The following is a 13,646-nucleotide window of genomic DNA, read 5'->3' on the forward strand; positions in this document are numbered from 1 at the left end:
CGTCATAAAAGCATTTTGAGATGCAAGTACATTTAACCACGTAGACGGAGTCGCTCACCGCCTCTTCGCAAAGCGAGCGTGAGTATTTGAAATTGAAAGCAGCTTGTCGGTGATTTTCATCTTTTTAATATATAAGCCAACTGCATTCCAAAAGACATATGATGCCTTCGTAGAGCATTTGTAAGTAAAATACCGGCAGGCGAGACCACGCACTACAAAAGTGACATCATGCAAACCGCGCGTATCTCATACAGTATCTTGTGCAATGAAGCACGCAAATGTTCTTGTAATTCGCTTCAACTTTTCCGAACTTTATGAAATATTATTTTTTGGAAGGTTCGAGTGGTGTCGTGTGTGTGTGCGTGTGTAAGAGAGAGACAAAGGAATTAGAAGCAAGCAGAATACGGTTGTTTATAAAGCACACTAAAGCTTTAAAACTAAGCTCAGACATAAATCTGAAATTATCTTAATTGATACAGAATCGTTGGAGAGAATCTATAACACAATATCACATAAATTAAACAAACTGTTATTTCCTGTAGCCTATGCCAGGCCTATATGCATAGCGTGCCAAGTTGATGCTTCATCTGCAAGACTGGTTTACTCTCGCGTGTCACGTGACCAGAGTGTAAATCGCAGCTTTGCGGTTAAAAAAAAATCGTATTTCATCATATCGCGATATTATCGTAAATGCAATTAATCGTTCAGCCCTACATAAAAGGCGTGTGCATGTCTGTGTGAGATAAAAGGGACACAAGCTCTTAAAGCTCCGCCCTCTGTGCCGGGTGCAGCAGCTCATTTGCATTTAAAGGAACAGACACAAAAACGGTGCGTTTTTGCTCACCCTCAAAAAGTGATAACTTTAACATGCTATATAAAGATATCTGTGGGGTATTTTGAGCCAAACTTCACATACACACTCTGGGGACATCAGAGACTTATTTTACATCTTGTGAAAAGGGCATTATACCACCCCTTTAAACAAAAATCTTAATGTTGCACATGTTTATGTCAATATACAGCTGTCAGCATGTTTCGAGCCCTAGAAAAGTTGAAATACTCTGACTGTGTCTGTATGTGTGCACACTGTGTTTTACCTGGAATCATACTGTGCAGGCTCTTGATATGATCCTGGGTCACTCCACTCTCTGTGCACACTTTGTCAATGAAACGAGAGATGAATCTCCCCACAGAGTTGGCAACGTCACTGGTCTCAGAGTCTTCGAATCCACTCTCGGTGTCAAAGCTCTCGGCCACACTCCCTGCAATACTGTTTATTACATGACACTAATTATATTGCAGACTTCAACACAACACATCCAACAACAGCAATGGCACTCTCAATATTCTTAAAATTACAAAGTGTAATTCTGCTGCTTTCATTTACCGACCCATCACAATTCAATGTCTGTTTAGTCTGTTCCACACAACTGGTCTGAAATCCCACTGTTAGGAAGTGGACGGCTCTGATTTCTCCTGGGCTTTAGTGCAGACTGTGCTGGTGGGAAAGTGATGTCACTCGCCAACTCCGTTTACAAATCAAGAGACCTGTTCCTGACATTTCAGGTGGGCAATAAATCAAATCCTTTCCCCAATTTGCAGAAGAACAACTGTTCATTAAGTTGTGTGAGAGATTATTACATTTTATTAAGAAAATCTGAGAGGCGTTTGCTCTAGCAGAACTGTTATGTGGGCCGTACAACTGGTTGCAAGGTTGTTCTGGGTCAAAAGAGGTCAACCCCTCAAATCTTGTTCTTCCAAAAGCCAAAAGAATACTTCCCTTGTCTGTGTCTCTCAGGCAATCTGCGACTGCGTGACGTATTTTTCTTCACCAGCACAGTCCGCTGATGTCCATGCACAGCATCCGCATGCAGTCCGATCTTGTGCGAGGGCAAGAAACCCCCTGTAGTTTTTGTACTTGATTAAAAGCTAATAATGAATTATTTTTTAATGTAACATTTAAATAAATAAATGGGGCTGCACAATAATTGCATTAAAGCTTAGTGCGATTTTCAAATCCAAGGCTGTTATTTAATTAAATATAGTCAAATATTCATTTTTTTTAGACATTACAATGTGATTTACAAAAGACATTTATTTCTGTCTTCATTTTTTAATTAGTTTAAACATACTTCTACTACTACTAATTATTATTAATATAAATAATATGAACTCTTTCCCTGCCAGAGTTTAAAAACCACCGGCAACATTTTTGATACTTTTCACAAAATTTTATGTTGGTTGTATAAATATCTGAAAATGCAAAAAATCTAAATAATGAACAGAGCCTCTGCATTTAAACAAACAAACAACAACAACAAAAAATGTAATAAACACTTGACTGTGGGTAAGTTTAATACATTTTGAACAAATTCCCCCCAAAGACTACAACGAGCACAAGCAATGCTTTTATCGCTTGTTTCTGCTCCTAATTTGCCTGTTTTGATCTGGAGATTTTGATCTGTACTTTTTCAGAAGATGCCTAATAGCGCCCCCTACCGTATAGCAGTCAAAACACGGAAAGCTGGAAAATTCTGTCAAAGGCAAGAGAGCGTTGTCTCATAAATGATGGAAAATTCTGTCAATGGCGTGGAAAGTGTTAACAATAAAGTCTATAATTATCATTGACATCAGAGAACCGAGAACATGCAAATGTGTTGTAATGAAATATTAACTTAAAATCTCAGGGGGAACTTCAAGTAAATATTTTATGTCTAAGGGGTTCGGCTGACGGAAAAGTTTGGGAACCCCTGCCTTAAAGGATTTATTGTCTGGCAGGTGAAAATGATCAAGTCTGATTGCTTAGAGAAATAATAGCATACCTCTCCTCAACAAAAGACATAATTTGAGGAGTCGTTTAGAAAAATCCCTAATCCTACATGTAAGCAAAAGTACGATTAATCGATTGCCTTATCAAAGACCACTAACTAAACAGAAAAAAAAAAAGGGAAAAAGAAAAATTGTGACATCTGAGACAAAAAGCACTTAAAACTCTCAGTGTGCAGTTATTGGCCTTGAAAAATGACTGAGAGGAAGAGAAATGGACAGGAGGAAGGAAAGATCCACTCTGGAGATGTGGATTTGGCCAAACATCACCCATTTTGACTATGAAGCCTCCCAAAACTCACACATATTATTATTATTACTACAAAGCTCTATCCCTCCTGCTCTCCCTCCATCTTTTCTTGGCTGTTTGTGGAGGGAGCACTCAGACATATCCAACTCATTTCAGCAGAGCAACACTCAGGCTACTGGAGAAGGATGTGGTGTATAACTGGATAGGACTCCTGAGGACCTACACCAGGCTTACTTCTCCTTACATTTCTGCTCATTGACTCAATCAACTGTATAATTTTCTCTGAGACGCTGAGAAACAATCAGGTTTATTTATACTAGAATGTGTGTTTCGTAACCAAGGTGAAAGGACAACCGGCAGCCCCTGCAGTGCGTCTTTTCCATTTTAAGTGATCTATGCCAGATGGACTTGAGCACCAGTGACCTGCAAAAGTGTTCAGACCCGTAACCAATTCCCTCACATTACAGGACTACAAATGACATATTGAAATTTTGCTTTTCTGTGACATTTTTATTTCAGCGCACTGAAATTGGTTTGAAATATTTTCAAATGTTTATGTAATATTATAAGACCTGAAATATGCAGTTTGCATAAGTATTTTCAAATTTTTAAGAACCACCTCTGGCAGAATCATCTCTGAATTAAACACTTTTTTCCACAGATTAGCTTCAAGTTGGTCAAATGTCACTGGTGCAACAATTTTCAAATAGTGCCACTAGTTTTCAACTCTACTGGCGTTTTACTTAATATTATGCATTAGAATTTTAAACAATGCACATTGCTGATGCTACATCCTCATATTTCACTGTATTTACTGTATTTATGAGTTGGGGGCAGCACAAATTTGCTCAGATTTCAGATCTCATTTAAGAACAAAATATTCTATTACTATTGTGTCTTTTGGCTTATTTTGTTTCATCCTCATAAACACCTGATATGAGCTGCATCTGTACTGAACTCTGTATCTCCTTCATACATGATCGCTGACCTCTATGTGGGTTCTCCTTGATCGCACAGAGTGTTTGGAGTGACGACCTTTATTAATCAGTATCTGGGAGGTTTGATGTGGAGATTTTGACTTCCTGATTAGGACACCACAAAACACATATTACCTAATTTATGCATTTTTTCCCCCTTTAGCTTTAACATCAGATTCACAACTTGAACAATGATCCATTAACTGAGGGGATTTTATGTGGAGAAAATGTGGAAGATATTTTAATCATTTGCAGGTGGAGGTCAATTGTAAGGCAAATGAGTGAGCATACGTAACTTTAGTTTTATTGTATTTAGTTTTATTTTAAAAGCCTGTTCTATAATAAAATGGCACATTAAATTAATTATTTTGAGCTTGGAAAACAAAGCCTGAAACAAAATGTTAGAGTGTGTTCACAATTGGTTTGAATAAAACAAATTCTGCGTTTCAGTTGAATAAGTGAAATCCGAACGCTGGTGCGCAAAAAACAAGCAAACAAGTTCTAAACGACCTCTGGTTCGGTTCAACTATAATATGATTGCAACACGGAGCAAATACATTAAAACCAATCAAAAAACAGGACGTGATGTCACAAGAGGCAACCCTAAAAAGAACAGAATGCTCAAGCATACCTGTTTTTTCTCGTCATGAGCAATGTTGCCCATTACAGTTCGGTAAAGGCGTAAGAAACAGCGTCTCTATGCAGGAGATCTTCATTTGTGTGTGTGACGGAGGAATGCCTGTCTCTGTTTTGACTCCTTTACACATTTTATAAGCTCTTCACAAGTTTTCAGCTGGTAAAAATACTATAATATGTACGCACATACAATAAGCGAGTTTAGCCCAGCACACAGCACTGTTTTGGATGTTCTGTAAGTTCCATTGGAAAATATACGTCATAAAAGCCATTTTTTGTTGTTGTTTGATATCTTTAGGTTCAGTCTTAATCAGTCTTAAATGACAGTGTGAATAGATAGCAAACAAGGACTAAATGTATCAATTTCTTTTTTGGTGCGGACCAAGGGAACCAAACAAGTGCGAACACACCCTTAAGGTGATGATACACTGGGCAACTTTTTGAGCAATGTTACCGAGCGATTGTTGCTTGGGCACTTTCCCATTGAGAATGGGCAACAAATTTCTATCAGGATCATTTAGATCGGTCGTGGGCCCTGTGTCTCACCTGGTTGCCCATTGACGACAACATTGCTCAAAAAGTTCCCTAGTGTATCATTGCCTTTAAAGTCGCATCTGTGATTCAGTAAAGTGAGAGAACATGATCTGCGATGCAGTGTAGAAGCAAGTCTCTTGCCTGTTTGTGAGGATGCTGTTGCTGCCGCTCTCCCAGTCAGCTGCAGGATTGGAGCGCAGCAGCTTGTTTTTACTGGTGTCCAGTGGTACGAGCAGGTAGACCATCAGGCTGGCGTAGTGGATGGCCTGGCTGAACACTGTACTCTCCTCGTTCTTCACCAGCTCCTGTTGCTTCTCTTTGCTCAGACTGGGCCAAGCACGCAACTGCTCTGCTGCAAGGTCCATAGCGGTCCGTTCTGACTCACTGGATGCGTTTGACAATGTACTCTGTTCCTGATGAAGAAATGGGATCCAGGGTTAAATGATATCCCTTTTCTACTGAAATATTGTTTGAGTCTTTGCTCGCTAAGGTTTGTGTGGACCTCATGAAAAACCAACAACCTAATTGACAATGAAACTACGTAACATATTCACAAACAAGGCACACCAGTCTTTGTTTACAAGCCTTGCTTCAAACAAGAGATCTTGTTTTATTATCTTTTTATAACTTATAAACATAACTGCAATCATAAATCACATAAAACATCAAATATAAGTAGGTCAGTGATGAAAAAGATTGTCTGAAATCAAGATAAGGAGAATGGATGGATGGATGTATGGGTGGGTAGATGGATGGATGGATGGATGTATGGGTAGATGGATGGGTGGGTGGTTGGATGGATATATGGATGGATGGGTAGATGGATGGATGGATGGGTGGATGGATGGGCAGATGGATGGGTAGATGGATGTATGGGTAGATGGATGGGTGGCTGGTTGCATGGATGGATGGATGGATGGATGGATGGATGGATGGATGGGTAGATGGATGGATGGGTGGATGGATGGATGGATGGATGGGTAGATGGATGGATGGGTGGTTGGATGGGTAGATGGATGGATGGGTGGATGGATGGATGGATGGATGGATGGGTAGATGGGTGGATGGATGGATGGGTGGATGGATGAGACCAGTAAAAAAAGTCGACTTCAAGACTTTACCTTGATCTTGGCAGTGATGAGTTGCTTGTCCTCAGGGGTAGTGAGGTAAAGCGCTCTGATCTGGTTTTGCACCTCAGAGTAGAAGGTGGCCTCCCAGAACTGCTGATTGGTCCAGATGGGATGGTCTTGTATGCAGGTGTAGGCGAACTGATCCACCCCAGCTGCCAGTTTCTGTAAGCAAGAAGATGGATCAGCGGGCAACACAATGTGAAGGAAAGTCTGGCCGACTGCTAAGATAAACATAGTGCCTGCTACTGTCTACAAAACAGGTCAGATCAGCCGAGCTCAGGTCCTCACAGCTCATGAAACCAACTGGGCTGTAGAGCGCTTGTAAAGGAGTCTATTAAAAAGCATGGTGAAAACAGGAAAGTAACACACTGTTGCCAAAGGTTTTAGGAGCAATCAGTCATTTTTAGTGGTCATAATGTTCTCAACACATACAGTAGGCCTCATACAGAGAGAGATTGCAAGGCAAGACTTTGAAAACATGACCATGGTGTTATTCTGTGCGCTCCGACGGAAACCATATCACATGTGGGCTGCTTACTGACTCTAAAGGACATCTGCTAAAGTTATGAAGGCTCTACTTATTGTATTTGCACATCCGGAGCTTTGTGGATCACACACACCATGCATGACACCTTTCTCACTTTCCGTTGGTCTGTAAAGCTCACACCTCAGATTAGGTTACCATCCAATGTCTTCTTCTCAAAACCCATACAATATTATGACAAACTGTCTTTGCTACTTAGTTTCCCTATAACTAACCAAACCACAATCACAAGTGAAATGATGGATGGAAAGAGGGAAAGAGAAAAAATCAGGAGCAATGGAAAGATGGAGACAAACATAATAACCAAGAACAGATTCTGGCTATGTCTCAATTATCATACTTTACTAGGCACTGAAAGTATGTGCTTCACTGATGATAATAAGTACATATATTTGAAAACGTAGAAAAACAGTTTTTGTTTGCTAGTATAGGGTGATATTACCATGTCCTTAAATTACATTCTAATGCCATAGAAACCGTTGGTGCATACTGTGCGTGTTTTAAGTGCTAGCATGTTGCTAAATTCATTTTAGTTTCCCCCTTCATGAATCACATAGCAGTGGCTTATTATCTGTGCTTGGGTTTCATTGACTAAGCATGCATACACAAGTATTTGCATGTGAAATTTGCATACAAACATTTTGAAAATCAAGACTCACCAATAACTTTCGTACTAAATTCACAAAAAAATGTAGTAACAGCTGAAACCACACATATGCTGACAAAATCACATATGCTGGGTGGCCTTATGATCATGTTAAGATTTTATACAGAGAAATCCCATCCCTTACATTTCTTCATAAACAGTGAAAGAGCAAAAAAATTGGCTACACATAGCAATATAGTGGGTGAATTATGTATATTACAATGTTTTGATGAACTACCGTATATGCCTTTCTCCACTGACGTTTTAAGTTGTTTAAAGTGTTTCTGAGGATGCTGATTTTTAGAAGGCAGTGGTCTGACTCTGAGATGGCGAACGGGAACATGTTTTTTGTGACATTAGCAACACATTATTAGCTGTTTGATAATGTAAATAAAGCAAAAGGCTAATCATATTAATTACCGTTATGTGTCCGACGTTGTAGAGAGCGATACATACAATGCATTACCATATCTTCGACTTGTAGACAACCCTGTGTAATTCTCTCTTCCCCTTCTTCTTGAATCAGTTTCTGGTTCAAACATATGGCTGAATCAAACCAATATTTCCACTTGCCATTGTGTAGCATTTACAAAAGTTGACCGAGTGGATCAGGTAGTCCGAGCTTCTGTGATTGAGTGGAATATTTTGCATATACAGGTGGAATTTAAGAGAACCATCAAACCCCTTTTCTATTTCCCAACAACTTTTGGGTAGTGTTATATAATCAAGCATGCATGGATCCAGTGGAAATATTACACCAACTGGAGATCTTAGCATAATGTTTTTAACATTACATAATGTGGTGCGCACTAAATGCAATATTGCATTCTATTTACGAGACAGCATGCAAACTAGGACGCAACCTCTGAAATCGTTTCACGATAACCTCAACTTGAGAATAAATCATAACCCACAATCCTGTATATCTGTCAGCCGTTTCACAAGGCTGATATATATGCATTTTTCCTTAAGTGTGACCCTCGATCACTGGGAAATTACCAGCACTGACATTAATGTGAAGGTTTGTTTGGACAGTTTATCTTTCCCTATGTAGCCTGGAATGTCTAATATGCATTTCAACACCACGAGACCCTATAATAGAGACTGGCCCATGTCAAGCTGTGCTGATAAATCCAGTTCATCTATAATTTTTTGCAGAGATAGCTAAAGCAGGCCAGGTTAAAGCTTTGAGGGCTTGCATGTATTATTGGCCTGTCTAGACCCCATTTCCTAAAGGCTGCCATACAGATGGAGCTGAGTGAAAAAGGGGCAAGAATTGCAGCAGGAGGAACAGTGCTGTTGTTATTGCAGGATGCGGACCAGGAACACACTGCCAGAGATGTATTATTTGTCTTCAACATGGTTGTGCTCCATCTGACTGGCAACAGATTGGGGGGGGTTCTCCAACAACAGATGTGAGGGGGTCAGTTTGACCTCTTCCAACTGTACAGCCTTGAAGATAAGAGAGAGACAGTGTCTTGACAATGTCAAGATGGACGACTATACATTCCAGGGGGGGATTTATTTGATCAGACTTTGTGAAAGTGTTATTGGCAGGTACACTAAAAAAAATATTTTTTGTCTCGTTCAGCTAAAGTAACGCAATTCTTTGAACATTTTGTCACAACTTAATATACCTAATATATTTAAAACAGAAGTGTACTTAATCTATTTGTGCTCACACTACATTAATCATTTTTATTAAGATAACTAACTGGGCAAGTGGATCTGTAGTTCCCAGCATGCTTGGGAAGGGACTGCATTAAGAGAGTAAATTTAAGGGATTTAAGTGTTATTTTAAAAAGACGTTACCGTTTAATGTTCAGTTATGTTGGATATTTACAGCAGTTTCTGCAATGTCTTTGAATTTCATTGTGCTTGTGCTTAGGCATTCTTATTTGTTCATTATAGACGTAATGCGCATAATGACGAATAAAAACTAGGAAATTAATTTCCTTAAGTTTAATTTTCTTAATTTTAATTAATTAAACCTCTGTAAATTATTTTAAAAACCTAAAGTTTGACCAACATAGGATCATTTTGTTTGACAATAAAGTTAATTTAAACTTACTAGAGTAAATTAAATTCGACCTATACCAACTAAATTGTGTTGCCAAACACACAACTAAACTGATTTACTTTTAATGAACAAAATTCAATTGTGTGTAAATATGAATTCATATTTTGAGTGGTGGAGTAAAAACTGGCGCCCTTGAATGGGTTGAAGTAAAGCTGCACGATTAATCTTTAAAAGGTCACAATCTCGATTTCAACATCCATGCAATCTTTTTCCTAAATGACAGCGATTCAGTGGCTTTCCTGATTGCAGCATTTTTATTAAAGATATTTTGTGCCAATTTTTTTGCAAAGCGATATTCCAATTTTGTGATATTCGATATTCCTCAAATTACTCAAAAAAAAAAAGAGCCTTCTTGATGCTTTTTCAATGCAAATCACTGCTATTCTAAACCCTTGAGATGAAGATGGTTAAGGAACATGGTAGCTGGTTTGTATGTGGTGTAAGGTGGTCTATAAACTCCAAACACCTACAAGAAGGCCTACAAGCTGATCAACTAGAGTCCAACTAGAAAACATGTAAATCCAGTCACCATCAGAAGCTGTTTTAGCTGGAATTTTCCTACAGGGATCAAAAGCAAATGCTTCATTTGTGTCAGAAAATAGAAAAACAGATCTTGCTTTGATCCGTGACCAGCACAGTGTAATGATTTACCAACATTATGGAACAAATTCCTGCTTACTTAATACTAAGAGACATTCCGTTTGCAGAGCCAGGAAGGAATCAAAATTGTCAAATGCAAATGCATTGTGTCATAAAATATTTGCGTCTACTTGAGCTAAAAGACATCTAGGATTAAACAGTGCAATTACAATTATGATTTATGTCAAACAAAAAATAAGCAACAAAAAAAACATCAGGGCAAAATGTTAAATGCTTGAACAAACAGAACAGTCTGGCCCATCGGTATGCAGGACATGCTGTAATCATGTCCCACAATGCAAAGTAAACAGGGGAAGGTCAAGCTATGGTCAGCAAGACTCATGACGGTTTTATGCTAGCTCATGGATTGACAAGAAATGAATGTAATGGCTCGACAACAGCAAACACAGCAAATCCATTTGTGCTGAACTGTGGCTGAAACACTTGCCTGCTGGAGACAGTGCCAGAGACATCTGTGGAACTTTCAAACCACAATTGTAAGTGCGAATGACATTAATTTATTATTTCAAGACAGACACCCGATACTTTCCATAACGGATTTACAGACATAACATTATTTACTGACAAACACAATGGAAAATCTCTCCCTTTCCGATAATACAGTCACGTGGAGTCTACAGTGCAAGTCGGGTGACGCGACACAACTGGATCGCTCCTATTATCACCTAGCCATCTACTCAAAAAAATATGTAGGCCTATATCCATTCATATTACAAGGTTTTAACATTAACTACTACATTTTATGTGATATATGTCAGACATACTGTACATACTGTAAATTAACAATTACTATTAAACCAAATGCATTTTAAATACACTATAACAGCGTTTATACCATTTTTTTGTATAAGTCTCTTTTGCTCAACAGGACTGCATTTATTTGATCAAAAATACAATAAAAACAGAAATATTGTGGAATATTATTACAATTTAAAATAACCATTTTCTGTTTTAATATATTTTTAAAATGTAATCTATTCCTGTGATGACAAAACAAGAATTTTAGTGTCACTTGATTTCAATCAATCTAATATGCTGATATTACTAAAAAAACTTCTCAAACAAATACCCAACATGTGAATGAGCAGAGAAGGCAGACATTAAACATTCATATCAACATCTCAGGACAGACTACACACAGGTACAGGATCTAATACACTCATAAACATGCTACAGGTGCACAAACATAACAAAACAAGCTCTTGAAAGATCCACAACCCTCCCAGACATCACAGCAGACATAACTTCACACAGCGCAGCAACAACGATGATATCGGTCAAGAGTAATGTTTTTATATTGAATATTCACTCAAATACAGACCGCTCGTAGACCGACACGCTCACCGAAAGAGAGCATGTTGAGATGTTGAGTGCGTTCCCATGTTCAAAGGCATGCAGACCTTGACTACAGAACAGCATAGCCCTCTGGGAAAGACGACAATGTGCTGGAGGAGTGCCACGATGACCCAGCTAACCGAGTGAAAGTGCAAAACACAACTCGTGGATGCCCTCTCACATTCTCACAAGTATAAGAACACACACACACACACACACACACACACACACACACACACACACACACACACACACACACACACACACACACACACACAGAGCAGGAGATGTTTATATCATAACCACAAGTTTATCAAGGTGCAAGTGTGTCTTTCTAAGGAGACGGCATGAATGGATATAATGCATGCCCGAATATATGCAAATACATCTAAATAATGTAACAAGTATAGATCAAAACTGATTTGTTGCCCCCATGTTCCACAGTGAAACTCTTTTTCCCAATTAAATTTTTTCCCAATTCTGTTTTAATGATTAAAAGAAATATTAGTAATGTAACAAAAAGCATGTCTAATTTATTGAAATCATGAAACCTATGCAAATCTCTTTTTTTTTTCTTTTTTTTTTTGTTTAACAAAAATTTACTTTTTAAGGGCCCTGTGAAATCCATTTTATTTTTCCCAAATTCTGTGTTTTTCATTATTCTGGATTCCATTTGAATGGTTTAATTCAATTTTAATAAACATTTCTAATCAATTTAAAGAATTTCTAATCAACTGAATTCCTAAAAAATGTAACAATTTAATCATTTATTCAAATTTGTACAATAATACAACCATATGAAATGTTTTATCTTTTTCAGAAATTTTGTGTAGGACGTTTTCATTTTTCTGGATTTATCATTTAATGCAAATGTATTATCAAAAACTGCTGGACAGCTGTGGCATTGTGCAAGAGGGTCGCCAGGCCCACACTGAAACCCAGCTGACCTAAAATCCTGCTCCAAATTGATGTTATTAAACATCAAATATGTTTTGATTGGTGGTGATTGTGTCACGCCGCAGACAAACAAATTATTTGATCCTCAAAACCTGTTTATACAAGAGAAAATGAGCCAAAATAGAGTAACAAAAACCAGACTTTGACCTAATTTTGTTCCATATCTAATATCCCCTACTATAACATGCAAACAGTCTGTATATATGTCATCTTTAACTGTTTCATGAGCAGGGAGGCTATATTTGAATGATGAGAAGGACAGCTCCATGTGTCAGCGACCTTGCTTATTAAAGATCAATTAACTGCCTGGAAACTGACCTTTTCCCAGAAGAAAGAGAATGAATCAGAGCTCAAAGGCTAAACGAAGTGCATGCTGATCACTTGCGAGAAACCTTTTGACCTGCTATGGCAACTACCTGCCTACATATTCATGCCGTGTGTGAGAGCGCGTGATTTCTCACAAGGGACGTATCAGGTGTCACTCCGAGAACCAGACTAGTTGTTTTTTCGTCCTACACAACTCCATTTGAGGTGACTTTGAGGTATCCATGGCATAAAAACATTCTCAAGCAGAGAAACAATGAGCTAAGATTCATTTAGGTTACATAAAAGCACTCATATACAATGCTGAAAACGGTTTAGGCTGTAAATCATGGCAAAGAGGTAGTTGTAAATGGAGCGGATCTTTGTGGGAATTGTTTTGTTGACTTTGTGGTCAAGTCTTTGATTTCCTTTGGCTCAGAGGTAAAAAAAAAAGAAGAGGTGTTTACTAAGACAAGCACTGCAGTTACTCATACTTAAGGTTAGGGATTCAAACAAACCCTTATTCAAGGCGCATGACTCGTTGGTCATTCATATTCAGCCATTTGTGCTATGAATGACACCTCGAATCATGCATTTCTATTATTAAGAGATCAGACTTACGCTGCAAGAATGCAAAAGCATTGAGCTCTAGTGTGTCTGCGGTAGTGTCCATACTTCAGTTGGGTCATCCTTAAGTAGTGGCAGAAGAGAGACGGCGTTCAAGCCTTTATCTCCTGCCAAACCAACACTGAGAACCTCAATAACACA

At 38.4% G+C, this 13,646-nt stretch overlaps 1 protein-coding gene across 2 annotated transcripts in view; it reads right to left on the minus strand.

Annotated features, from left to right (window-relative positions):
- Positions 1 to 13,646, minus strand: part of sbf2 (SET binding factor 2) — a 132,160-nt gene that overhangs the window by 35,717 nt on the left and 82,797 nt on the right. For both annotated transcript variants that reach the window (XM_084107828.1, XM_084107827.1), the window contains exons 18-20: positions 6,345 to 6,515; positions 5,365 to 5,636; positions 1,098 to 1,270 (exon numbers count right to left, since the gene is read on the minus strand). In XM_084107828.1, the coding sequence (XP_083963954.1) occupies positions 1,098 to 1,270; positions 5,365 to 5,636; positions 6,345 to 6,515 (616 nt within the window). The remainder of the gene's footprint in view (positions 1 to 1,097; positions 1,271 to 5,364; positions 5,637 to 6,344; positions 6,516 to 13,646) is intronic.

The sequence above is a fragment of the Abramis brama genome (assembly GCF_963993115.1).
Source record: "Abramis brama genome assembly, chromosome: 3".
In the NCBI taxonomy this organism is placed as follows: domain Eukaryota; kingdom Metazoa; phylum Chordata; class Actinopteri; order Cypriniformes; family Leuciscidae; genus Abramis; species Abramis brama.